The 26926-nt window shown below is 46.1% G+C and overlaps 1 protein-coding gene across 1 annotated transcript; it reads left to right on the top strand.

The window, feature by feature from the left end:
• The first annotated feature begins 9930 nt into the window (after nucleotides 1-9930).
• On the top strand, nucleotides 9931-26793 carry LOC146198470 (4-galactosyl-N-acetylglucosaminide 3-alpha-L-fucosyltransferase FUT6-like). The gene is made up of 4 exons (XM_084591910.1): nucleotides 9931-9962; nucleotides 12466-12664; nucleotides 12970-13296; nucleotides 25335-26793. The coding sequence occupies exons 1-4, from the start codon at nucleotides 9931-9933 to the stop codon at nucleotides 26508-26510; spliced, it is 1734 nt and encodes a 577-aa protein (XP_084448036.1). The 3' UTR covers nucleotides 26511-26793.
• Nucleotides 26794-26926: the final 133 nt, after the last annotated feature.

The raw sequence follows: 26926 nt of genomic DNA, 5'->3' as shown, positions 1-26926 counted from the left end.
CTTCCGATGAACTTACTTGGCTCGAAGTAATCACCTAATCAACCCACATGCACCAAATTTTTCACCAGTGAGATTTTTTATTCTCTCTCTAAGGAAGCCATTGCTTTTTTTATAACCTGTTTCGTTCGAACGTAATCGTGCGGACAAACTCGTAGTGACACGAACCTGCTTACATACCCACTTAATCATCATCATCATCTTCATCAGCCTGTCTATACCCACTGCAGGGCGAAGGCCTCTTCCATATATCTCCACTTAACCTGGTTCTGTGCTATTTGCATCCACTTGACCCCTACGAACTTCTTAACCTCATCCCCCCACCTAACTGTCTGCCGCCCCCTGCTACGCTTTCCTTCCCTTGGAATCCAGTTTGTTACCCTCAGCGACCATCGGTTATCCTCTCTTCGCACTACATATCCTGCCCGTTCCCATTTATTTTTCTTAATTTCCACTAGAATGTCGGTAACTTAACCCACTTAATGCTTACGTATTAATAATACTCCAAATCGGAGCCCGTGAGGTATTTGAATAAATAAACAAAAAAATGAAGAATATAAGTAACCTCATTTAATAAATCTCTACAACTATAAGGACCTGCAGTATGAAAAATTTGCAGAGGTGGAAAGATAAAATGTAAAATTACCGCATACGAAGAATGAATAAACGGAACTTGAACAGGCTGCAATAAAACTGGTGAAAGTTACAACTAAGTGCGACACTTAGAAAAGAACACTAAACATTGTGGAGATGACAAAAAAGAGGCCAAAATCAACGAAAAAAGACAAATGAAATAGAGAGTGGAAGCAGAAACACTGCAGAGAAAAAAGGTAAATTGTTTTGTGTAAACAGAAATAGCTGCAACCAAGAAAAATTGATGACGAAAGATAACATGCATAACACGGTATGGAACTTTGACAATAACGTTCACTTTGAAGAACAAGCTGCACTGCAATCAAATGCGAAATAGATAAGAGAAAGGAAAAATACAAGGAAGATAGAGGTGCAATGAACAGAAATAAAAAGTTGAAGAAATGAGAAGCATATATGCACGTAAAGAAAGATAAACGCTAAAGCCAGTGGTAAATAAAAGCGTCCCACATTACATCGAAAGTAATATTACAATGTAATACGAACCAATGGTGAGAAAGGAGAGTAAGGGAGAACAATATATGCTGGAGAGGTAAATTGAAACTTAAAGTTACTTTAAAAGGACGCCACAAATACCTAAGAAAGTGGAAAAGTAAACATTCGTCGCCTTAGTTCAAAGCATAGTAGAGCACTGGACGCGAAATCGTTGTCAACTGTTTTTGTACATAACGGAAGATGACTCATAAGGAGGAACAAAGGGGTTACTCGAATCTGTGACGCCATTTTTTCCGACAGAGTGCATGCTGTTGGCTTCCTGGGAGGTGAAAGACCACGTTACGCAAGAATGCTGGGATCAGTTCGAAGACAACTGCGAAGACGCGCACATGTCCTACGATGAAGATACGTGCCGCCCATTCTTCAATTTTTAACCGGAGAGCAAGACCGGACTCAGCAGTATCCGGAACAAGCACTATAGCTTTGCCTCGTTTGATGCGGTGGCAGCTTTGATGGGCGCTTTATTGAATATTTTGACTTGTGGTGGCACGCTTCCATTAAACAATCCAATCGTTCCAAATTAGGTATTTTTTGCTGAGTTTCACAGGAGGCTGGTGGCTCATTGAGAGGCCTTCCATACTATCGGTATTGCTATGCATATTCGTAATTAAGGACATGAAGGGCATTGCGTATGCATTTATTTAGAAATGTGCGCAGATAACACCCGCCAAGGATAAAACAGGCAGATGGTAATGACCTTGTGCAACACTGAAGTCAAAAGGATAAAACTGAATGACATGTTTACCGCAATTAATTATGAATTCTGCCCCTCACTTGGCGTGCGGCAGTTGCTGTTAGGAAGTCCTACCTGTTCCTTTAAAAGAGAGGGAGCAGCGGTATCCATCGTTCGAGTTACTGTAAGGACAGTTTTTTTTTATTTTAAGATGCATTAAAAAAATTCATTTCATAAAAGATACTGCGCGTCCAATATTGCACTATACTGAAGTGAGCCAGCCGAGAATTGGGGGCGAAGCATAGGAAAGATAACATCGCCTTTCCGAAAAAGTCAAAGCCATGCTCAGCTCCATTCGCATTTGCGCAAATTGACCTCAATTAATTCTTCACAACCGTCGTGCCATATGTGCTATAAATTATTGTTGAAATCAATTCAGGAAACGAACGGTTTTGGCCCATTAATGATGCAGGCAGATCTCTTTGCTTTTGTTATTTTATGAAAACCTCACCATAACATTCGTAGTACTTGGCTAGCCTGCTATACTTGCTGAAGCAGGCTGAGGCCATTTTGTTTTTCTTTTTTTAAGCCTCGCCATCATTTTAAGCAGTACCCGTCTTTGTGAACGTGTCAACGGAAAGCCGTATTTTCTTTCTTGCCGAATGCTGTGCTACCTCCTTGCTGTCATGTCGCAGGGATGCCTGAAACGCAGATTATTACTAAGAATTTGCAGTGGCTTAGCGCAACTGGGTCAGTATATAGGCATCGAAAGATTAGGGTCTGACTTGGATGGGCTTAGTTGTCTGATATGTTCGGCTCCACCGGTTAAGCAAATGAGACATCATTGCGTTTTTCGGTGTGTGTAAAGCACATGCTTATTCAGTGTTAGGCTTTACAGAAACGAAGGCCGATCGGTGGTCTGTAAAGTAGTTTGCCACCATGCCAGTTTGGATACACAGTACCTAGACGTGATAGTCTCTCTTTGGTACACACTATTTGCCTTTTTGCAGTCCGACAACGTTTAAAAGTGATTTCCAGAAGGTGTTCTCTAAGAATAAAAAAACTATTTCTGATTTTTTTTTTGTTTACTGTATCACGCTCTGAATGCACCTGGAAGCCTGAATAGAGAACAGATCCGAGGTGGCAATATTCGGTTGATGTTTACAGCGATATGAACTCCGCTTTTAATTCTAATTTATCGCGTTTGCTTACCTATTGGCGGAAATACTGAATCACCGCTTATACCGAAATAAGGAGTTTTGAACCAGAGAAAGGAAAAGAGCACAGAAAACCGTCTGCGTGTATGAAAGTGAATGCTGGCTCGAGCGATACCCTGCCATGGTCCCTGGTTCTCCCGTTTCCTGCTTAAAGCTACTCAAACTTCGTAGTTTCAGGAACATCCTATTACTATACCCTCTCCAATACTCCTCTCAAACTTTTTTTTTTCTTTTCTAAACTGCCGCTCAAACCGGAAACATGATTTTGACCTTCGGCGCCGGTAAGCGCCAAATTTGGTCATGCAATAAAAACTACCTCAGGTGTAGAGGTGACTGTGGTTGGCGTTGGTTACGACCGCTTAAAAGAAGCAAAAAGAAACTAAAAAAGTCCCTCGCCTTATTGCTGCTCGATAAAGAAAGGTTTCAGTAATTTTCCGCGCCAAAAGATACGCCATCGGTGGACGTAGCTGTGTGGAACATCGCATAAATATTCCCGCTTGTATTTCTCCCCTTTGTTTTTGCTACAGAAGATAAGAAACTATTTTAAAAGGGAAACGTATATCAAAATGAAGCCAGCTCGAGCCCGTCTGAATAAATGCCTCTAGAGCTCTGAAACAAGCAGCATGTGCCACATTGATCCATCCACCAGGATGAAGCAATAGCAAGCCCGTCTGGTACTGGAGATTTTTGCTGCCGCCCTTTGTAAGGAATTCAAAGACGATTTCACCCTAGTTTTGACTACATTATTTAATGAGGACAATGACAAGGATATGCTTCCCCCGTCGTTTCTAACGGCCCATACAAGTTTAATACCAAAAAACGTTGACGAAGCCAAGCTTCTACAAGTTACCGCTTACAGACCAATATGCCTGACGAACACAGATTATAAGATCTTCATGAAAATTCTAGCTAAAAGGCTTCAAACTGTAATGGAAGAATTAGTAGGATCGCATCAGATCTACGGCATTAAAGGCTGAACAATATATACTAGTATCCACAAGGCACGGTCTGTGCTGGAGTATTGCGGAGTCTTGATGTGCGCCCTGATGGCACGTCGGAGACTGACCACCGAGGACGGCGGACGGTGTTCGAAGATAGAGCGGCCTGCGGAAGTTAGTGAGAGGCGTTGGCGCTAGGATAGGAGGGCCGCCTCAATGAGCTCGTCAACCGGGTTGGAGACACCAAAGGCGATGAGCTTGTCGTTGGGAGTAGAGATAGGAAGACTAAGGACTGTTTTGATGCCGCTGCGGATAAGGCAATCCAGGCAGTGCTTCTCTATGAGCGTGAGACGTAAATATCGAGCAGTGTAAGCAATACGACTTACGACAATTGCTAGAAAGAGGTAAAGGAGATTGGCCTCCTTCATGCCTGCCCGCTTATTGGCAACGAGCCTTATGAGACAGGCTGTCTGCTATGTGTATTGTGTTGGTGTTGGCTCCGTTTGCTTGGAGGTGAAGGTCAAAAATTCGGATGGTGTCGATTGTAGGCACGGGACGGTTGTTAATAGTGAGGCAGATATCTGGAAAAGTGGGGGGTTTGCAGGCACTGGGATAATGCACAAAGAAGAGCTCAGATAGCACGCCCCTCTAAATGTTGAGATTTCTATGCGGATGATACATAAGAGCTCAATAGCATGTCATGGAACCAAACACCTTCGCCTATTCATTTTAGATAAATGGCGCAATACATTAATAACGAAAACATACTGGATGAAGAAAATATAAGTTTATCAATGAGTGGTACCGCATACAATTGTACTAACGTTCTGCAAGTGTAGACAAATGCTGGAAAACGCCAACAAAGCAACAGCGTCACTAGGTGAATGAATGTTGCCCCATTGCATGCGCCTGAAGCTTACACGCGGTGTATAACATCTAAATGAAGATGACAACCGTGCACTGTTAAAATACTGTTTATATGTTTCTGAATCTGTCAACTTAATGTCGGATAAGCAGCCGTTTTTTGATCGCCGGGTGTCAGCCGAGACTGACTGAAAAAGAATGTCTCGCATTTAACTCATTTTTATATTATCCAGGTTTTAGTGATCGAAGTAACAGGAGACAATAGTTTTTCTACTTGAGGTTAGTTATTATTTCTGGAGAGAAGAAACATTTTGGGAAAAAAACGCAAAGTAAATTACAGTTTTGTATTTTTATTTATTTCAGCCTCACCCCAGGTGATTTGCAATTGTATCTTTCGTTCGTTCGAGGTAGTTTTTTTTTTTTTTTTTTTACTCAATTTGCAGTCTGCATGTAGGAATTACCGAAAGAAAATAATTTACAGCATAACACTTTAAGCCCTCGTTGCAGCACAGCTCATCACATCCCAGACGCTTATATCATATGGACTCCAGCACACATCCACCTGGATGGAAATGAGGCCGCCAAAGGTTCTGCCCGACGATACGCTAATCGGACACCCCTTCCAGAAAGATTTCGGAGAACCCAGGATGTACCCAAGAAGTATACAGATATCCTCCCTCGTTGTAGACTTGAGAGAAGAAAATATTCTCTACCTCACCCAAAACTAGCCGGAGAAGATGCACTCACCTTCCGAGAAATACAAACCAACCATCCCGCTGACGGCACCTTACTACACAAGGTATCGACCACCACCTACCAAAATGAATGAACATTACGGGACATTCCAAACAGTCTACATTATATGATGTGCAGGGTATCGTACCAAAGGGTACGATAACCATCAGGGACCTAACGGAAGAGCAGTGAGAGACAAGCTGTCAAGCACCAGCCTTGATGACCAGCGTAGTCTTATTGGCGGGACTAAAGATATGGTTTGGGTCCACGGCTTAATGAAGTGAGGCGTTTACCCATCTAGGGCGAATATTTCGTGCCTGCTCTTGATAAAAGTTTCCAGCTAACTCCCCCTCTCTCTTTCTCTTTCTTATTTCTTTCTTTGCGTTCAAAGAGTAAACAATAATATAATTTTTTAAACAAAAGCGAATAGTTTAAGCAGAGACTAAATGCAGAATGCGACCCTAGCTCGCGCACAGAGAAGTATAGTTGCTGCGCTTTTGTTGAAGAAGTCAAAAATATCTTCTTACTATTTAATTTAGAACTTGAGTACTATCATATAGTACAAGGACTTATAGTATAACAGGAGTCAGTTTCCAGCAAGCGCACGTTAGTTTTCTCGTTGTCTGGTATTTATAAAACACATATTCCTTGAAATGATTTTGACTTCAAGGCCGGAGGTATCCGCTCCGTATACATCGACTGTCAGCCGTAATTTCTAGGCACTAAGCCAAAATATGCGAACAAGAAAGCAAGCACGTTCGGATAATATGTGCTAGCTGCCTGGAGATTCAAACCAGGGGTCGACAGTAAGTTCCACGAAAGCGATCGCATCGTTCTTGACTTCTCTCCCGACAGTTCGAATTCACTACGGCGAACAGCACAGCTCACGGGTTCTTCACAGATGAATCTGCAAAAGGCAGAAAATGAAAAACAACACACGAATGTATTTAACAATGTCATGGGCTGCATCAGCGGGGCTAGTGATTCAGTGGATATCGAAAATGTCACATTAAGTATTTTACTCTCACTTATTGTAATCGGGAAGTCTAGATGAGCAGCAATTTTGTCGCAACTATTCGACAGTGTTTTTCTTTCCTTTTCCACTTGATAGCGCCAAAAATTAAGCGCGGAAAAAAAAGTGATTCACTGCTGCCGGTATTCTACAGACACAAAAACACTATCACTGCCACCTGTTTCATGGCCTAGTACCTCATCTGTCTTTAGAGCAACAGAGTGGTTCATTATAGTGTTGGATTTTTGTATCAAGAAACGGCAGCGTTGGATACCATAATATTCATTCTTTACCGGTAGAGTAGGGTCGTATGCATTGAGCTATGATGCCTGCACTTGCCTTTCCGGTATACGAAAAGGCAAGATCCCTTTCTCCGAAAGAAAATATGATGGCGACCCATACCTTCCTCATCTTTCGGCATCGAGGCAGTTTCCGCTGTTTTCCTTGTCCGACAGGCACGGTTCATGCGCTCCAGGTCCTCGCTCGTGGCCAAAATGAGCTCGAACGGGAAACCAAGGCCCAGTTTGGCACCACGCGAAACCACTCGTAAACTCGGCAGTACTTCTACACTGAGCTCCAGTGGACCAAGCTCAGCCAGTAGCCGCGAGGCTAGAGCCAGCCAGGCTGCGGCCAACACCGCCATCACTGCCCGGTGCGTCTGCTCAGACGGGGTCTCTTTTTCGGGCGTGGTGACACTAGGAGGGCGCCATTGTAAACAGATGCACTCAAGCAGAGCTTGCGAAAGAGACAGAGGAAAAGATTCGGTGCATGACATCATACTTGGCTAATGGAACCGACAAAGCGGGCACCGCTGGAAGCAAGGCTTCCCTCCGGGCTCCTTGTACCGTAACACCGCCCACGTCCCGGCTCGGTCTCGGCGTAGTACAAGCGCAGTACAAAAGGTAAGGCTTGCGTGACGAAACTCATCGCATACAACTACTGCTGCCCGTAGCGCTTCGTGCACGAGTTTTTAGCTTGTGAAGGCGTAATCGCAGTGTCGCTTTGTCCATATTAATAATGCCGGTGGAAAAATGGTATCGTTTAAGGTGTGAATCATAATCTCCGTTCTTCTAGACTTATGTGAGCGCATCAATGTCGACTCTGCACTGGAGCCTATTTCGTGCAGCTTCTTTTTCTTCTTTCTACATTCGGTATTAGTTCTCTCGCCTTCAGAACATCTTCCAGGAAACCTGGCAACACAAGCATTGTCCCCTAGCAGCGATTGACATGCGGTGACAAAAACTGTAGGCGGAAATGCATGGTAAACAATTTGGCAAGGAAAGCACTTACTATTCAGATGCATCCAAATTACTATTGGAACTCCCGGTTCCGATTCTCTTCTAGTTCTCTTTCTACAAAACACATCAGCTTCCGAGAGATCAAGCCCAACCTTGCCACTATCTCACTCCATCGTGATGTCTTCCTATATAATGTCCCTGCCCATGTGGTGCTTGGGGCGACGAGCTTGCATGCAGGGCCGCCTCACTGGCCTCAGCACGCGGCCTTCTACGGCCGTCGTGACTATCTCCTTTGTCTATGAGCACCATCATGCGCACCATGGTCCTCATGATTCGGGCATTAACCTGGACAACGGATAACTCTTACATCCTCTTGTCTGTTTTGTGCCCTCCTTTCTCCGTCTGCCTCTTTCCCTCCACCCGTTCTCTTCTCCCCCACCTAAAAGGCCACGGCCGCTTTTCCATATTTTCAAACTTCGCTTTTCGGCTTCCTGTCCACGCGGTGACGCTGTGGGGGACGTCCCTCATTACCTCAGTGCCTGTCCGCTCACTGTGGACATAGCGGAGCGGCTTCCTGGCTACCCAAACTTTGTTTCCCTCGAAGACTTCCCTTCTTCACTTACTTCCCCTCGATTTCGTGCGATGCTTATTTGTATTCCTGTTCGCATTTCATCTTCACTCCGCTGTCAATGGCCACCAATCCCGCCCTGGCAGTTCTTAGGCCTACGTGCCCGTCTGCTGTATGTCATGCTGACGGAAATCTCATATTTGGTGGGCCGCGGCCCTTTACCTGGCATGTGGACATGGGGCTTTACTGTTTTTTCGCCCTGCGTGTACCCACAGTACTTTTTTTTCACTCTTGTTCCATATATGTTCGTTATTAATGGCTGTTAGATGAACATGTCTCTTTTTTTTCCTTTATTATATGTTTTGCTTCTGCGGTGGTACCTTTCCATTTCATTTTCTTTTGCTTCACTGGCAACACATGATTTCATCTGTCTCTACCTGTTAGTTTTCTTGCTTTGCTTTTCTCTGGGTCTTTTTTTAATTTTATTTTTCGCTCTAATATCGTTCTGCGTTCTCCAACACATTTATCTTCTCTCTCCGGTTTTTTTTTTATTCCGCTCGTTTTATTTTTGTGACTCCCTGCCCTTCCCACAGTTCCCCGCACCTTCCCTCTTCTTGGCCGCCTACAAGAACACATCAAGCGTCTTAGCATGCTGGCTCTAGCCTTGTTTTCTTTTGCACTAAATGGGACCTCTCAGACCACTTTTCGTACCTGTATAATTTGCGCCATTTTTTTTTTTTGTCTCATTGGGTTTTCTAACGTTTTTTCTTGGCTGTGCGTCTGCCCCTTTTCTTTTATGTTCAATTGCTTCTTTGCCTGCGATAGCCTCTGGTTCGGTGTGGACTTTGTCTCACATTTATTTTTTTAGGTCTTGAGTGTTTTATGATAAAGGAAAAGGTAACCCCTTAATATTGCAGCCGTCCATGTGTATAGCTAGCTCTAAAGAATCACAATATTGGCTTTGCTTTTAGGTTAAATGCAACAACAAGTTCAAGACTTTCAAGCACTGCACTGAATACAACACCGTGAAATCAAGGCACGCTTTGTGGAAAATAGGTGTTGGAAGGGTGGTTTCAAGTCGATGCGCTAGTGTCTTACAAATCTTACTATCGATGCCAACTTTCCCCTTTTCTGGAACGTTAGAATTTACCCTCTCTTTGTTCAGAACATTGTGCCGTAAATTGTGCCTTCCTCTGGCTGCGCCAAGGGCGCGGCGAACGCAAAGCCGCTAGATGAAGAAAATAGAGAGATTTAGCACCCCGTGGTCCGCGATCTGCTACCGTGATCCGTCATCGCGCGTTCCCCTGCGCCATGGCCGGTCTCGAGGGAGAGAGAGCGAGGGAGAGGGCGCGCGCTCTCTCTCCCTCGAGACCGGCCGTGCCTGCGCATGCCCAGATCAATTTGATGCCGATAGATGGCGCCACATACTGGATGTCGGCACACAGACCTGCCGCATTGGAACCAATCAGCTTGTACGCCCCGCCCACAAGCGGTAGAGGGTCACGGTGGAGGATCGCGGATCGCGGTATGCTAAATCTCTCTATGACGGCGGCGGGCGGTGTGGATGTGAAGCGGTGGGCCTATATCCGTGCCAGCTGTCTCGTCTTTCGCTCCTTTCTTAGGCCTACAACTTCCCTGACATTAAATTCGAAGAAACGGATATCACTGCGTATATAGTTAGCACCATATTTATTTTAATGCTTTTAACATGGGATTTTTGAACAAGTTACTTAACGTAACGCGACCGTTACTGCGCGGAATGATTCAAAGAGCCGCTTCATTTTTTTTATTTCCGAGAACCAGAATAACAGCAGCGTCCATGCGTAGCTAATCATGGCTATAATTTTGAAACTGGCGAAATTGTATATACGTTTAAATTCCCAGCTATTACGCATGTGTTCACCTTTCGAAGCATTGCACGTAGTTTATTAACTGGCTGATATCTAGGGGTGCTACGAAATTATTCCGTTCTAATATTTTGTATTACTGTAGACATGTGTAAACATAACCCGTGTGTAATAAGCTAAGACGACCGTGTGTATGAATAATTAGTCTTCGGGCTTGCATAAGTTGACCAGAACTATCTACTATTTTTCTTTCCAATACAAAATACAACATGCACGAGGCTTGTAGCAGTATTTTGGTTATCTGTACCGTAGGGAGCAGCATTACAGAGTGTAGGTTGAAATAAAGGGTGTCTCTACTTATTTGGGCAACCGCCGCAATCTTCTCTGGAACACACTTACTTTGCACACAAATGCCGATATTCTGAGATGTCTTGAAGCTGTTCAAGCTTGCAAGCTCTAGCATACAGCAAGACCATTCGGCACGTATTACTCGAGTAATTGATTACATGAGTTCATATCCTTGCTGCTGCACTGAAAATGAGCGCGTTTCTCATGTAATACATTGCTTCTATTATTAGTTAAAAAATATTGCGGTTATTGTTACATGTTGTTCAGAGGCAGCTACCAGCTACAGAACACACTGGCTAAGTTGCAGCTTCAACCTTCATTTTGCTGACAAGTTTTGCTAGTGCTTAATCACTCGCCGAGCGTAAAAAGTTGGGTCATTGCTGTAGTATGGTGTTGCCCATTTGAATGAGCGAGTTGAATTCCCAACTTCCCTCTGTATAGTTACCATAGTAGTAACTATAAAGTGAGGTTTGTTTTGAATCATAGCGCAGATTGTGTGAGGAAATTTCCAAGATAGTTACATTCTTTCCAACACTGTTGGTGCTTCACGAGTAGCGACAATGCATGACTCAAGTATATAGCGTACCTTTATTATTTGTGTTTTCAACTGATTGCATGAGCATTAACCTAATTGTCTTGCTTGATTAAAAAATATAATGGCTGGTGTACGCTAGGAAACATGACCCCCTTATTCACCCCCCCCCCCCCTCCTCCCATTTAGGGAAAGAAAGCAGAGAAACAAACCAAATAAACCAAAGAACCGATGCTAGGAATGTAGCAACGCTTAATGCCATCACACGAGAAACCACCATTTCCCAGTTTACGCTTCAGTACTCACAGCAACGACTCGCGTCCACATGCATTATTCATGCGCCGCTTGTTTGCAAGCCATGCGCACCGAAGTATGTCAGGTGTTGAGAAGGACGAAGCTCGCATAACAAAAAGGTCGACTGCTTCGCCCTCGCATGCAGTTTGAGTGCTTTATACAAAAATATTCCATCAATGCGAAATTCCATGTGCGTTTTGTACAAGAGGGGCTGCTTGTTGTGGCAGGAAGGTTGTAATTCTTTCTCAAAGTGCGGGTGCTGTATCTCCTCCTTCCCTCACCTCACCTGCCCTGCTATCTGAATTCGATTCAAAACAACATACTTGTGTGTGGCGCATCTTAGCCACGGTTTCTTACGCGCTATAAAACCCTATATGACTAAACTATCAAAACAACCTACACTTTCGAGTCAACTTCAGTGTGTTTGAGAGCTCACAAAATGAAAACCTGCGAAGTTTGATAACGCAAGGCTGATCATCCTTATTAGTAAACCAATTCAAAACATTATCTTGACCAAAACCGACAGAGCGTATACTAGTTTTTGCAAACTCACATGAGTGATAACAGATGAAAACATAGCAGCTAAAACATTGCGAAAGGAAGCTCATGTTCAAAGATACTGTTTTACGATTTCGGCTGGAGATACAATGTCTTTCTGTTATATTACCTTGAGTAGAGGCAGGTGTTTGCATTGGTAGTGGCGCCGCGGTTGTGGCTCGTGCGTGTTGCAGTGTGCAGCATTCCCTTCTTTGTGTTTATTTTTCTAGTAAGGCTCTGAAGCTGCGCGCCGCCATCTTGCCATAGGCAGAACGCGCGGGCCTTCCGCCGCGAAGCGTAGTCAGCGTGGTGTCGTCCGAGCGTTGTAAACGAGAATGGTGTCATCGTTCGTTGCGTACGGCTGCACAAACCGAGCGAAAAAGGATTCTGGTATATTGTTTCACTTGTAAGTAGCACTTTTTGAGCGTATTAAAAACATATCTTCATGTTGCAGGGAATGCCGACAGTTCGCAGTACGCCACATATTTCATGTCTGACGGGCACAATTTTTCCAATCAGGTTTCCCAAGGATCCAAATGTGCGAAGCATGTGGGAGCGGTCTGTGTGGCGGGAAGGCTGGCAACCAAAAGACGGGGATCACTTATGTTCGGCGCACTTCACGCCGGATTGTTTCGACCGGACCAGGCAGACAACGCGGCTGCGACCGGGAAGTTGTCCGAGCGTGTTTGCCGCATTTCTACAGCACCTGCAAAAGCAGGTGAGTACTCGACCTTCTAGTGTTCACTGATGTCGCGGGTGCGAAGAGCGAGTAGGAAATGAAACCACAGTTTGTTATTCGCTGGAATAAAATTGATTTAACTTCCTAGCTTCCGCCGTCGATTGCAGTGTTGTCTAAAACCTTTGCTCGCAACTACGAGCTGTTAACTGGCGTATGTTTCAGCAGCTTAAGAGAAGCTGTTCTGTCTTTCACGTGCGCTTTTTGCTCTTATATTTGTGCTTGCTTTACGCGAATGCAGCGAGTAAAAGGAGGTGGATTAAAACGGTTTGCAACTTCCGTTCCAGCTGAAAAGAAAGCGACCACCACCGAAGCCCCGGAGCCCTCCGGCCGCACACCTGGTGCAAACTGAAGTGCGATCTTCGAGGAGTGGCTACTGCACACAGGACATAGTCTCCATTTTGAATGGGACAGCAGCCCTTCAAGAAAGTGTGGGTACAGCTGTGACTGCAGCAAGGCGGTCTCCAATTATACAGCCAGAGGACCACGACTACACACACCGTGTAGGGTCTGTGGTGCCTTTCATTGCAGGCTTTGTTGCCAGAAAGGTTTCCGAGACGAGCAGTTGTGAGGAATGTGTTGTAGCTCTGCAAGCAGATGAGCAACCACCCCTAGTAAGGAAAAAGAGCCAAGGTGGGCTTGTTTCGCCTTGCAGGACGTGGTGGAGATTTGTACTGCTGCTGAGAAGAGTTTACGACGACTGGAAGCTGAGTGCCAAAATTTGAAGCATGTGCACGCAAAGTCAACGCACTTGGTTTTGGAAATCCTGAGCTTGTTGTCAGAGAAGGAGTAGTTTTCAAGCCTCGATGAGCACATTCTTGACTGTGATGCTCTGGCCAATTACATATGTATCCTGTGTAAGAAAGTGGCCGAGCTCTATATAAGCATCAGGCTCCATCACATGACAAAAATGCTGAGGCTTAGCTAAGGTTAAGCCTAGTCAGATGCGAAGCATATTGGTGGCTAGGCTTGGAAATGCACGGTTTTTCCTTGGTTAAACTCGGAAATACACGGTTTTCCCTGGTTAAAGTCGGCAATAGCATGACTCGTTCATCTCGAAAATACGGTAGTATAACTGTGTTACCGACACAAAACGAACATGACGAACTCCGGGCCAACGTTGATCGATTACCACTACGCGAATATGTACACGCACTAAAAGCTCTTAGAACATCGACGTGCTGAAGGGATCAACGATTATGAATTTTTCGGCAACAACACGATCATATGGCATGTTCTGGCATGTTCCACACGACGTTCTTCTACAACAGCCTCGCTGGTTTGCAAACGGCTAGCCGCCTCTTCAGCACGTCGTTTCCTCCGCGTCTCCTTTTCCCTTTCTCGCCTTGGTCGTTCTTTGTCAAGTCGCTGCCGTCGCTCTTCAGAAGTTTCCCGGGCACGCCTAATTCGTTTCGTAGCATTCCAGCGTTCCGAAATGGTAGAAGTATTGGCAGACTCACTGGCCGCACTAGTGAAACATTGCTGACAAGTTCCTCGCTTTGTTCTTCAGTTGTTGTAGAACGTTGTCGCCGAGCCGCATATTGAGCACGCCGCTTGGCTAGACGTTCTTCACACTCTTCATCGATCTCTGTAGCATGCTGCAGCTTTCGTTTCTCATTCCAACGGGCAACCCTGTCTTCTGGACGCATCTCAACCCCGTGTGTGCCTAGCAGTTGTTGTTGTTGTGGCTGTAGTAAGAAGGAAAAGAAAATGCACGGGCCTGCTACTGGCTCTGTAGCCGAGCCACCTCCGCTGCCTTGTGCAGATAGAAGAGAATATAGATAAGAAAGAAAAGGAAGAGGGAAAGAAAGACGCGCGCCGCAAAACAGCCGTCGTCCACCACCAGCGGTGGCGTGTGCAATGACGGCCTAGAACAGATAAAAATTTGGTGCCAGGCTAGCCCCCGCCGCAAGCGGCGGTGACCCACCTGTACCAGCCCCATCAGGGGAGATTTGCAGCAGACGCACCCCCCTTATATATCGCCGCTCCGACATCACGTGTTCACTACAGCGCACCTAACGGTAGAAGTGGGAAGCGCATTGGTAGCGACGCCGCGCTCGACCGCGCGAGCCGGCTGCCCATCTCTCCTCTGCTCTGACGTCACGCATCACGTGGTACTCCTTGGTAGCGACGCCGCGCTCGACCGCGCGAGCCGGCGGCCCATCTCTCCTCTGCTCTGACGTCACGCATCACGTGGTACTCATTGGTAGCGACGCCGCGCTCGACGGCGCGAGATGCAGCCCTGTCTCTCCTCTGTCATGACGTCACGCATCACGTGGTTCTCCTTGGTGGCGACGCCGCGCTCGACGGCGCGAGATGCAGCCCGGTCTCTCCTCTGTCGTGACGTCACACATCACGTGGTAGGTCATGAAAGGTCAATGGTGGCGACACCGCCGCGCTCGAGGAGCTGAGGCTTAGCTCTAGCACGGCCGCTCTTGAGCGGCCGTGGCTCTAGTAATATGCTGCTGCTCTTACGAGGCTCATTATTTTTAAAAACCAGTGAGCCGGGCCTTCCATCCGTGCTCGTACTTTTAACGAGAACGCCGAAAGTATTAAAATGAAGTTTATTGCAATGTTGTCTGCCATTTCGCCTCTTATTGCTCATTACTTCCCCTGCTGTGCCCGCGATAATTTGTAAAAACCACGGCGGGGAAACGCAGCCAGCGCGCGCTGTGGCACCCGCCTGTTTCTTGCCTATGGCAACATGGCCGCCGCGCGCGCGGCGCGGCTTCACCGCCGCCTATTGGTAGGTATAGACGACCTCCGCTCCAGCAGTTTTTTTTAAACCTCCTTGTACTGACTAGTATTATTTGGCCAAGAGCAGTGGGAGAGGCACTTCCGAACCGACTAACTTTTTAAGGCGAAAGCCTTTCTAGGCTCATAAAACAAAATACCTTGCGCGAGAGTTGTGCTCGAGATCTGTCACATTACGCCAGACTCAGCGCAATATGTTCTTCCTGCCATCTGTAATCCCACACTTGAACGCGCCACGCGATAGGAGCGATGGTGTACTGTGTAAACTCACACTTGCCGCAGTGTGTGACAGATACTGCGCCTTTCCTTTACTGTAAACAAATTATAATTATATGTAGCAATGCAAAGAACACTAATAAAATGCAAAGGATAAGAGGTAAATGATAGGAGAGGAAGGGCAGGCTTTCGCCATTCTCCTCTTAAGCGACATGTACATCTATGAGACCCTAACTTCTTTCGGTGGTGACTTCTTAGCGTTCTTCGCGCCCCTGCCGTGGCCAGCGTTCGGTCGGTAGGGACATCTTTTTGCGTTCGAGCAGTCTAGGCAGTCGCCTTCACCAACCCGCCCGTCCTGGCACACTTCAACCCCTCAGCACTAACGGAGGTACGCACTGACGCCAGTGGTCACGCTATTGGTGCCATTCTCGCCCAACAGCAGACGGGCCACACTCGCGTCATTGCTTATGCCAATCGCCTGCTTTCAGTGGCTGAGCGCAATTATTCGATAACAGAACGTGAGTGTTTAGCCCTCGTGTGGGCCAATACAAAGTTTCGTCCTTGCTTGCTTGGCCGCCCATTCTTTGTCATCACCGACCATCACGCCTTATGCTGGCTTTCTACGCTGAATGACCCTACTGGTCGTCTCGGGCATTAGGCGCTGCGTCTTCAGGAATACACCTTTATATCATCTACAAGTCCGACCGGCTACACACTGATGACGATTGCCTGTCCCGCAAACAGGTAGATCCGCCGCCTGAAAGCGAGTATGACGATGACACCTGTGTGTTGTCCATCTCTGACTTTTTAAACATTCATCATGAGCAGCGATTAGATCTCAAGCTTTGCGGCATTATCAACCGTCTCAGCACTGATCACCCTGACGTTACCCTAGCTTTGTTTGTGCTCCACAATGGCACTTCATATCGTCGGAATATGCGACCAGATGGCGCTGAGCTTCTGCTCGTAGTCCCCGGCCACCTGCGTGTCACCATTCTTCAGCAGCTGTACGACGCGCCCACTGCGGGTCATCTTGGCGTATCTCGTACCATAGCCTCCTTTATACTAAAGGAGGCTATGCTCGTACGTATGACAGCGTCCGCGGGCGCTTCTTTTGGCCAGGCCTCCAACGGTTTGTTCCTCGTTACGTGGCTTCTTATGACAGATGTCAGTGACGGAAGAAGCCCTTGGTTGTGCCTGCTGGATCTCTACAGCCAATCGACATCCCAATGGACCAATTTTCCCGAGTTGGCCTTGATGTCCATGGGCCTCTCCTTCTGTCTGCTTCAGGAAATAAATGGATTGCGGTGGCTACTGACTATATTACGCGCTACGCGGTTACACGAGTGATACCTACCAGCTGTGCAATTGAAGTGGCTGTGTTTCTCCTCCACGACGTTATCCTGCTCCACAGTGCTCCAAGCCAGCTGCTCACTGACCGTGGCCGTGGCTTTCTTGCTCGAGTAGTCGAAGAAATTCTCCGATATTGCTCCGTTAAGCACTACTTTACCACCGCTTACTATCCACAAACGAACGTCCTCACCGAATGCCTCAATCGCACACTCACGGACATGCTGTCAATGTATCTATCGGCTGATCACCGTGACTGGGATAGTACTTTACCGTTTTTAACTTTTTTGTATAATTCCTCCCGTTACAATAGAATAGGCTATTCGACCTTCTATCTTCTGTTCGGCCGTGACCCTTCTCTTTCGTTTGACAGCGTACTGCCCCCCACCGCTACCGCAAGTTCCTATGTTCGCGATGCCATATCCCGAGAGGACGTCGCCCGTGTTAATGCTGGCTTCCTCCCAAAACTCTCAAAACCGCCGCAATGATTCTCGTCATCGGGATGTCCACTACCCTCCGGACTTTCTCGTCTTGCTCTGGACTCCCGCTCGTAGAGTTGGGCTCTGTGAGAAGCTCTTGCCGCGCTACACAGGCCCCTACCATGCTTTTACGGCCAGTAACTTCCGTGACATACGAGATCACCCCTGTGCACTCACACCCACAGTTCGATATGTCACGTACCAAAATCGTTCATGTCGCTCGCATGAAGCTGTACCACTCCAGGTGTAGTTCCCCGACGTGGTACACACCGGGACAGTGCTTTTCGTGCTGGGGTAATGTTACGTATATACGATTGAAGGGGACGACAATGGTCAACAGTGAGAGAGACAACGAAGCTGAAGCAACGGGTGGCGCTTGCCAGAACACTTACGTCTGTCATCAGCTATTGTGTTCTCATGAGGTAACCTTCTGCCACGTATCAATATTTACATTTGGGGTCGCAGAACCCGGGGTGTATTGTGTTTAAACGGGCTGGTGTGTTAGCACACCAGCCCGTTTAAACACCGCGGGTTCTGCGACCCCAAATATATGTACCTGTCGGTAGGCGTCGCCATCTAACTTCCTCCGCTTTGGCCACACGAAGACCAGCTCCAGCTAGCGCAGTGAAGCTTTCGCTTTTATTGTAAATTGGTTAAAAGAAAGGGAAGGCGCAGTACCTGTCAGTGTCACTGGAAGGTGAAAGCGGCTTACGCGACGACTGCTTTACCTAGCGTAGTGAAGCTTTTGCTTCAAACAGTAACTATTTTGATAGCTATACCGTCTGTAAAAAGTCGATTCGCAGTGTTCCGGTACTAACGGCGTCCTGGAAGCGCGCCAGTGGGAACAGGATACAGGGGGGAGATAGATGCCAAGCAGGCAAGGGCAAAAAATGTTTTTGTGGACGCGCCGGCCTAGCGTAGCTTTTCGCAGGTGGCCATATGTCACCGACTACAGTACAGATGTAAGCTGCACTCGCAACTGGGAGAGGAAAAAGCACGTTCCCATTCTGCATAAAGCGCCGTGTTTGGAGACCTCCCACTCACGGCGCGTTATCGTTTTCATGGTGCTTCGCGAAAAACGAGTACTGGAGGCTTTGTATCACGTGGTACGTGCCAGTAACTATAAATAGGGGCTTCGGCAGAGCTGCAGACAATTTAACTCTTCAGGTTTCGCGGAGACCCAACTAGATGAATCCTTGCGAACGCCGAGAACGAATAGTTATACGATCGAGGCATCCTCTCTCAGCGACGTGGAAGTAATAACCTGCTGATGTGTTAAGCTGATCATGAGCCCAATCACGTTGACCGCAGGACGACGGCTTTTCCCGGTAATATGTTTGTAATTATACCTTGCGCCGAATGGCGGTCATTTTGTACGCGCAAATTTCTTGCCCTCATCTCCTGAAATGGCTTCCTGCTGGCCTTCGCTTTCGGTTCCCTTAACTGCGTATGTAATGTGTTGTCCTGAGTGATAATTTAGCGACTTTCGCAAGCATCCACCTTCAATAATCATTCATTATCTGCACTTTAAATCACAAGCGCTGCCAATTCCATTTTTTTTTCTTTAGCTGAGCATGGATATTATCATCTGGAGTTTCCGTCTTAATAACCTTCACTACTGCCTCCTATCTCTTCACGTTACCTGCACAGTTTTCCTTTACATGACTAAATGCGCTTTCCTGAATAATGCAGATTAGCCTCGGCTAAACGTTCCGCTTGTCAGTGGGACTGAATGGAAAAAATATTAAATAAAGATCCTGCAAAATTCGCAGATCAAAAGCAAGCGAACTATTTCAATTTTTTATTTGTTGCTTTCTACAGCCACTGGCCTGCAGCCCTACCTCTTGAATTGCACAGCGCAAAACAATCCCACAAAATTTCGGGCTTCTTGTTTGTTCAAACTCGGTGTCGCTTACAGATGATTTTATCCCATTTTTTTGTAAAACAAAATGCGCCAAGAAGTATCTCGAAGGATCTCAGCCACACACGACCGCTACAACACTGTTCCAAATTGTTTCCACAGGCTTGCAGACTTTAAATTTAACGGTGCAGAGAGTAGCACTAATTCCTGTAGTTAGACGACCATGAGCACCAATATTGCTTTTGTCGACGCCGAGCTACGTAGTATTTTTAATCCAATAAATAGGTAATTTCAGTGCCCCACGAACCAGCTCAATTTTCGCCAATCACATTGTCGCAATCAGCTGTATGTTCAGTTTTCGAACACTATATGCGCTCTTTATTATTCTGGTATAAATAGGTATCAGACCATCGAGAGGGTAATTACTCCGACGAGAACAATAGTTCGTTTACAGGAGTCCATCATAAATGATGGACAGTGTTAAACGAGCTTCCCTCTGGTGCACAGCTAGAAACGGTTGCAGTACGTGAGGTTATTTTGTTGCTGGCGACGGAAGGTGTCCGTGTGTTTAACGTGGATAGCGTGGATAGCCCAGTTAAATTCCAAAACATTGCGTGGGGACAAAGGCAGCTAGCTGTCTTAGCGGCAAGAGCGCATCGCGCGTGAGAAGCTAAACTCGTCCTGAATACAGCTGTACTTCTACACAGGCTGACAGCATGTCTCGTTGCGCAAAAATTTCCATGGCTGCAAAGACTAGTGTTACTCCACATTCTTGCAAAGAGACAATGTTATGAATGACGTCATTTATAGAGCGAGTTAATACAGCAAATCCGGTCCGAAACGTCTGCCAAACAATTCACTAGAGGCCGAGAAAAAGCTAGCAGAAATTGAAGTTTCGCTCCTAACACCAGAAAAAATAGTGGCTCCTTCTAATGGAAACATGACTTACTGGCTAAGACGATTAAAAAACGAAAGTGTAATAACAGACACAGCTGCACCCGCGTCTGCCAAAGCAACTGCGATAACACTGTTCGCACTCACTGACGCTTGGTTATTCAGCATGGAAATAGGAAAAGGTATGGGAAAGCTAACCGGCCGGTTACCTTACCTCTACCCGTCATAGCAGCTAGTCACGACCCGACGTTGAACGTCGTGGCCGTATTGGGGGTCAAGTTATAATGCGCTCTAAACGGGATAATTAGCGTGGTTGGTACGAACAACGGGGCTGGCGAAAAGAAGCAGGCGGCTGCCACGATGCTTCATATTAGAAGCGGGACGGGCTTGATGTGGAAGAACGCGTAGACCCACAGGCGGGCACGGGTGGTGCACGTGATCGTGAGTTATACCTTGTGTGGCAGCTCCTTCACGATTCTCCAAATCACTGAGGTGATGTCTTCAAATCCAGGAAGGTCGACGCTGGCGACACTTGGGACGTTAGAACTCCGACCAGACTAACTTATAACACTGCATGTTTTTCTGCCTAGTTGCAATGCAGTCACCTCGCTATAACCCCCCCCCCCCTCCCCCCCACCCCCCTACCTTCTAGTGGGCATGGTTAGCCTCTGACCAGCTGAAATACCAGTTGACCTTAGTGAACCTGAGCCAATCTATTATCGACGCTTAATAGTGCGTTACATTACAGTTGTTTCTTCCTTCTCTTCCTCATATTCCTTCTCGGAGTATCCACCACGGCTTGAGTGCGGTAAACACAGGGCACTGCTACATCACGTCCGCTGCAGAAGCAGGTATATCTTTGGAGATCAGAATGCTGTAAACGTCATTGGCAATCCACTTTGAGAGATGGCCCATCTTGTCTTCTTCTGGCATATTTCGGTTGACAAGCCAGCAGAGCTGGAGTACTTCTTTGATGCACTTCGTTCATGTCTATTTTCGAACCTGATCTATCTGTGCCGGCTCTTTTGATCTTGACCAAAGTGTTGCCGAAGTGCTTCGTGATTCGTCCACAAACCGGGTCGGGGTAGTGTACACGTCCTGGTGATTCCAAACCACATGAGTGCGGTCCCGGCTAGAAAGGAGAGAGCGTTACTAAGTTGAACAGTCGGATCCTAGCGGTTGTACTTGCTGACTCGTTGATAATACGTCAGTCAGTCTTCAACGTGGTCATCTGATTCGCCAGGAAACCTGCGAGGTTCTAGCTGGGGTGGCCAATTGAGCGCTGGTTTGTTCAGGAGCAGCGCTTGGATCGAATCGTCCTATTGAGATCTGGCGATAGATTCGCCAGCGTTCTAATACATCTGATTCGCGTAGTTGCTTCTGCCCAGCATTTTTTCTTAGTGTGGAAACCTCCACATTATGATTCCGTTTGCCTTACATTTTGTGCGCCTAATTCCGTTATCTTTGATGAGAATTCGATTAGTTTGAGCCTCAAGCGCCTGAAACCATCTTTTTCTCCTGAACCTGATGGCATTCCAGCCGCCATAATAAAAGCATTAGATAGTATCTTTGTACCCGCTTTAACCACAATATTTAATAGCTGTTTGAAACATTCGGCTTTTCCTCGCCTGTGGAACCCCGTCTTCAAATCAGGAAACAAAAATGATGTTTGCCTAATTTTTCTTTTCTTTCATTCTGGATTGTTTGCCTTGTGACCCACTCCTGTATGAGCCTGTAAAGGCTTACAGTATCTATAGAAAATAATAGAATAATTTTTCCACTTATCGTCCCATTTCCATTCTTTTTGGAAGCTTTAAGCTTTATAAATTACCCTCGCACAAATTACTTTCCTTTCATCTCAAACATGTCATCATACCCAATCAGCATGACATCGGGTCGTTCTACTTCAACCAACCTAGTCACGTTCATGGCGTATGCCTCTGCTGCAGTCCTTCAGACACGACAGGTTAACACTATGTATGTGATTTGAGCAAAGCGTTTGACGTTGTCACTCACTGATTACTTCTCGATAAGCTTCTGCTTTCTGTAATCGAAGTTTCATTTGTAACCTTCCTGCGTAGCTACCTTGTTGATCGCTCCTGCTTAGTCAGCATCAATGGACAGACCTTCGTTTGCCCTGGAACTATCGATGTTCCTCAAGGCTCAGTATCAGGCTCGCTTCTCTTCTTTGTTTTTTATTAATGACGTTTCGTCCATGGCCCAAAACTTTTTTTTTTCCTTCTTTATGCTCACGATATAAAAATATTTAGGGTAATGCACTCATTTCAAGATTTCTTGTCGTTGCAATAGTGCATATCTGCTTTCTCTAATTGGTGTGCGAAAAAAGGGATAACCCTAAGTTCTTCCAGAACTAGGGTTGCCTCACTTGCACGTACTGCGCACAGCTTTTTCTACTCTTATTCTGTTAATTCTGTGCTGTTGGACAGGGTTGATGAAATAAATGAGCATGTTGTACTTTTTGACCGTACTCTCAGCTTTTTCTGTAATAGTAAACGCATTGCTCGGCGGGCTTTGCGTGCACACTCGGTTTCATCTGTAGGCTTTCGAGAGAGTTCCGTGCCCCACTTTCGTTCCTAAAACTGTACCTGTCCATATGCTTGCTGCGTTAGAGTACGCGTCTGTTGTTTGGAATGGCACTTGCAAATCTAACTGTGACAAGGTCGACAGAGTACAGCAAATGTTTTTGCGGATATTTTGATATCGCTTTCCTTGCGCAACTTCCTCCTCTCGCTCCACTGGGAGTATCCCACGGCATCGTCCTTCTCTTAACTGCCGTCGTGTCAGGGCAGATATAATTTTTCTGCACAAACTTCTTCACGGCCACATTCCGCGAAAGAGAAATTGGGAATTCAGAGCGTTTCAAGCTTCGCCGCTTCTGTACAACCCCCCATCTTTCCCTCTAGACAGAATGCAGAGGCTGATCAATTCTTTCTGTGCTTACCTAGACATCATTCGAAAATCGCCCGCTTCGTTATATCGGATGTTGATAGCGTTTTATTCTAAAAAGTATTTTACCACATCTAACTTCCACTATCTAACCTAATAGTGTATTTACTAATCGTTTGCTTTTTCTCCTGTTCAATGCGGTCTGCATCTTAACTGTTCTTTATCCGTTTCTTATTTATATTTCAACTTTAAAACTTTATATTTGAATGTGACTTTCCCGCGTTTAATTGTATTTCTTCGAACGTGAATAACACATTGCGGGCTAGTTAGTTGATCATCACAAGGTAAAAGCGCCTGTGTTCGTCTCACCTTTGTGCGTCCTGGGCGTGGTTTTGCGCTGTTTTACCTTGTGTATTTCTTTATTGTATTTCAATCTATTTCTAGCTTTGATTTAGGTACAACACATTGGTTAAGGATGGAGTGGTTGTTTATTTTCTGAATATTTCTGTATTACAATAGTCAACGACCGTTCTTTGTTACTTTTTCTATTTATCGCTTATGTGACGTCCTCTACAAGACACGCTACTCACTAATTTCATCCTCTCCGTGATTCATTTTGTCTACCTTCCATTTCATGCATTATTTGCTTTTCCTTTTGTATTCTGTGTGTGTGTACAGCTTGCATGTGCATTCCTTTGTTCTCACTTGTGCTGCAGCACAAGTACTATATGGTTGTTCCTACGCACATTACATAAATATTGATTGATTGATTGATTGATTGATTGATTGATTGATTGATTATTAGCAGCAGCAGCACCAGAATCCTGACTACGCCCACTGCGCGACAAAAGCCTACACCATATCTCGCCATTTAACTTAGTCCTGTGCGTTTGCAGTAACACTATCGCTGTAAACATCCGGTTATCATCCGTCCGCGTGACGTTTTGCCAGTCCGAACTACGCGTCTTTTTTATTGGAGTACAGTCCATTAGTCCTAATGGTATCGGTTACTTGTCATTCGTGTTAAACGCCCTGCTCTTGTCAATTAGTTTTTCTTTGTTTCGATTGGGTTATCATCTACTTGTATTTACTCCCTGATGCAGTTTGCTCTTCCCCTACATTGTAACCCCTTTCACGTGTTCCGTGCTGTGTACCTTGAAGCAATGATTTGAATAAGGCTCATGTAGATTTTTATGTTTGACGTCATCACAGAGTATTCTGTCTGAAGACTGACATATCACATATTAGGCCTCTCTTTTATTAAGAATAAATAGCGACTCTATATTCCTTTCAAGATTTTTGTGATAGCGTTGATGATCACTGCCTTCGGAAACCTCTATGAAGAATCGACGCTCAGTATAAGGAATTTTGTTTTGCAGTTACTAGAAGACTTCTGAAATATTTTGCCTCGTTACTGCTATCGACGTTACTTCCTACAGGAACAATTGCAACCCTTAGTTTTCCTACCTATAGTGCGCACCTTCAGGGCAGGGATGATAGATGCCCCTCCTGTCCTGACCCGCCGGGGTGGCGCAGTGGTTACGGCGCTCGACTACTGTTCCCAAGGACGCGGGATCGAATCCCAGCCTCGGCGGCTGCTTTTCGATGGAGGCGAAAAGCAAGGCGCCCGTGTACTGTACGATGCCAGTGCACGTTAAAGAACCCCAGGTGGTCGAAATTCCAGGAGTCCTCACTGCGGCGTCTCTCATAGCCTGAGTCGCTTTGGGACGTTAAACCCCACAAACCAAACCAAACCTATCCTCCTGTCTTGTTTTATTTTTCTATGAAGCAAGTCTTCAGCGTCATACATTTAAACCGAAAACCGTACGCTTTTCTCAGCCACATCGCAGTCGTACATTGAAAGCTTGAAGAGTTAGCGCTGAACCATTGTCATGACGCATGGCGCATCACTCGAGCGAAACCAGTAGAGGGGGTCGGAAGAGACGTACTTGAACTTATGAGTCTCCTTACTTACATTCCGAAACTCGGACTCTAGAACACTTACATGGCACTGAATGTTTCTGACCGGTGCTCACGACTTGCATAATCACTACGCATCACAGTATAAGCAAAATAATTTAGAGGTCTATAAAAGTGACTGAGTGCATTTCGCGCTTGTTATACATGTTTCATTAGCGTACAGTAAGTTTACTGACATGCAGTGTAATCTTTCCACATTCCTTCTTTTCAGGCCTACATAGCCCACGGGAGGAATATACAGTACGGCTTGACTGGTGTCTGCGTTTTATGCGCCTCTGTCATCGTCTTTGTTATGATGTACACGAATCTGAAACAAAGGGAATGGATTCCCGGTGCGCACACAAAGGGAGCTGAAAGAGAAAGTACGAGACAACCTGTTCAAATCTTGTTCTACAGTAAGGACTTCAGCACCTGGGAACCGAATACACTCTCGAGCAGTGACGGCCTAATTCCTTATGACGGCTGCAGTGTAAAGTGTTTTGTGACAAAAGACAGATCCCTGATCAAATCGGTTGACGCCATTGTGATACACGATAGGGACGTCGATGGTGACGACCTTCCAAAGTATCGGGATCCACACCAGCGCTGGGTCTACTGGAACATGGAGGCACCGGATAATAGCCGAATCAAGCAACTGGAAGCACTCAAAGATGTATTCAATTGGACCTATACATACCGTCGTGACTCGGACGTACCGCACCCTTACTTCTCCGTCCGGCGACGCACTCAGGCGCAGGGCATTAAGCCATCTTTCGTCAGAATAACTAATCGCTCCAAATTAATCGTATGGGCAGCGAGCAACTGTAACACTAGCAGCGGTCGAGAGAAGTTCGTGATGGAACTTCAGAGGCACATCCCCGTCGACATTTACGGTAGCTGCGGCCGCCTGAATTGCCCACGAGGGCCAGAGTGTCTGATCTATTTCGGCGAGATGTATTACTTTTACTTGGCTCTGGAGAATTCAATATGCCCTGAATACGTCACTGAAAAATTTTATAATGCTCTTTATTACGGCATGGTACCTGTTGTGCTAGGAAACTACTCTAAGATCGCTCCACCAGGCTCATACATCGATGCGTTTGAATTTTCATCGCCCAAGCACCTCGCCACTTACTTAAAGGCGGTGGCGGCTGACCCATCTCTATACAAGCAGTACTTTGCTTGGAGGAGAACCCATGATATAAATTTACATAAGTTCAGTGATCATTGCGCCCTCTGCGAGGCGCTTTATAGGGCGCGACCAGGTGAGAATCAAGTATACCAGAACATCATTCGCTGGTGGCATGGCAGTGGTTCGGCGTGCACGTCGTGGGAGGCAGTTCTGTCACCCAATAGATCACCGCAAAACATTGAATCAAGACGGAGCCATCGGCATCATATGTTGTAAAAAAATTCGTTGCTGGCAGGCTTAGCAGCAGGCTTGGCAGGCGATAGTACTAGTGCGAAAATTATGCGGCGAAAAAAAGCGATCAACAGCCCCTGCGTTCACACACAATAGAGATAAGCCCGGAAGTAAATGCTGCCAAATTAGAAATTCAAGCGCTAGTTCCAGACATGTTGTGGCAGAAATTGTCAGCTTAAACGGTAGACAAGTGAGCAGCCAACGCCTAAAGGAATGCGAAGACATTCTCTTACAGTAAACGCTATGAGCTTTGCAGGCCTGTGACAAGACTCAAGTAGCCATGCGCTACAAAATACAGCGCGGAAAATAAAAAACCTTCTGCTGGGTGCCAAGAACATCGGAGAAGCAGTCTTCCGAAGTGATGCCGGCATTAGCGCAATCAAACGATATTCACAGGAAAA

The sequence above is a fragment of the Amblyomma maculatum genome, chromosome 2, assembly GCF_055883805.1.
Source record: "Amblyomma maculatum isolate TAMU_Amacu chromosome 2, ASM5588380v1, whole genome shotgun sequence".
Classification (NCBI taxonomy): Eukaryota; Metazoa; Arthropoda; class Arachnida; order Ixodida; family Ixodidae; genus Amblyomma; species Amblyomma maculatum.
The sequence above is the reverse complement of the archived record's forward strand: the minus strand, read 5'-3'. Positions and strand labels throughout refer to the sequence as shown.

Excerpts from the sequence above, each read along its gene's own strand:
- LOC146198470 (XM_084591910.1), top strand. The coding sequence starts at position 9,931 with ATGACGGCGGCGGGCGGTGTGGATGTGAAGCG. Across the intron at positions 12,665-12,969 it reads TACAGCACCTGCAAAAGCAG|CTGAAAAGAAAGCGACCACC; the intron begins GTGAGTACTCGA and ends CTTCCGTTCCAG. Across the intron at positions 13,297-25,334 it reads CAGATGAGCAACCACCCCTA|GCCTACATAGCCCACGGGAG; the intron begins GTAAGGAAAAAG and ends CCTTCTTTTCAG.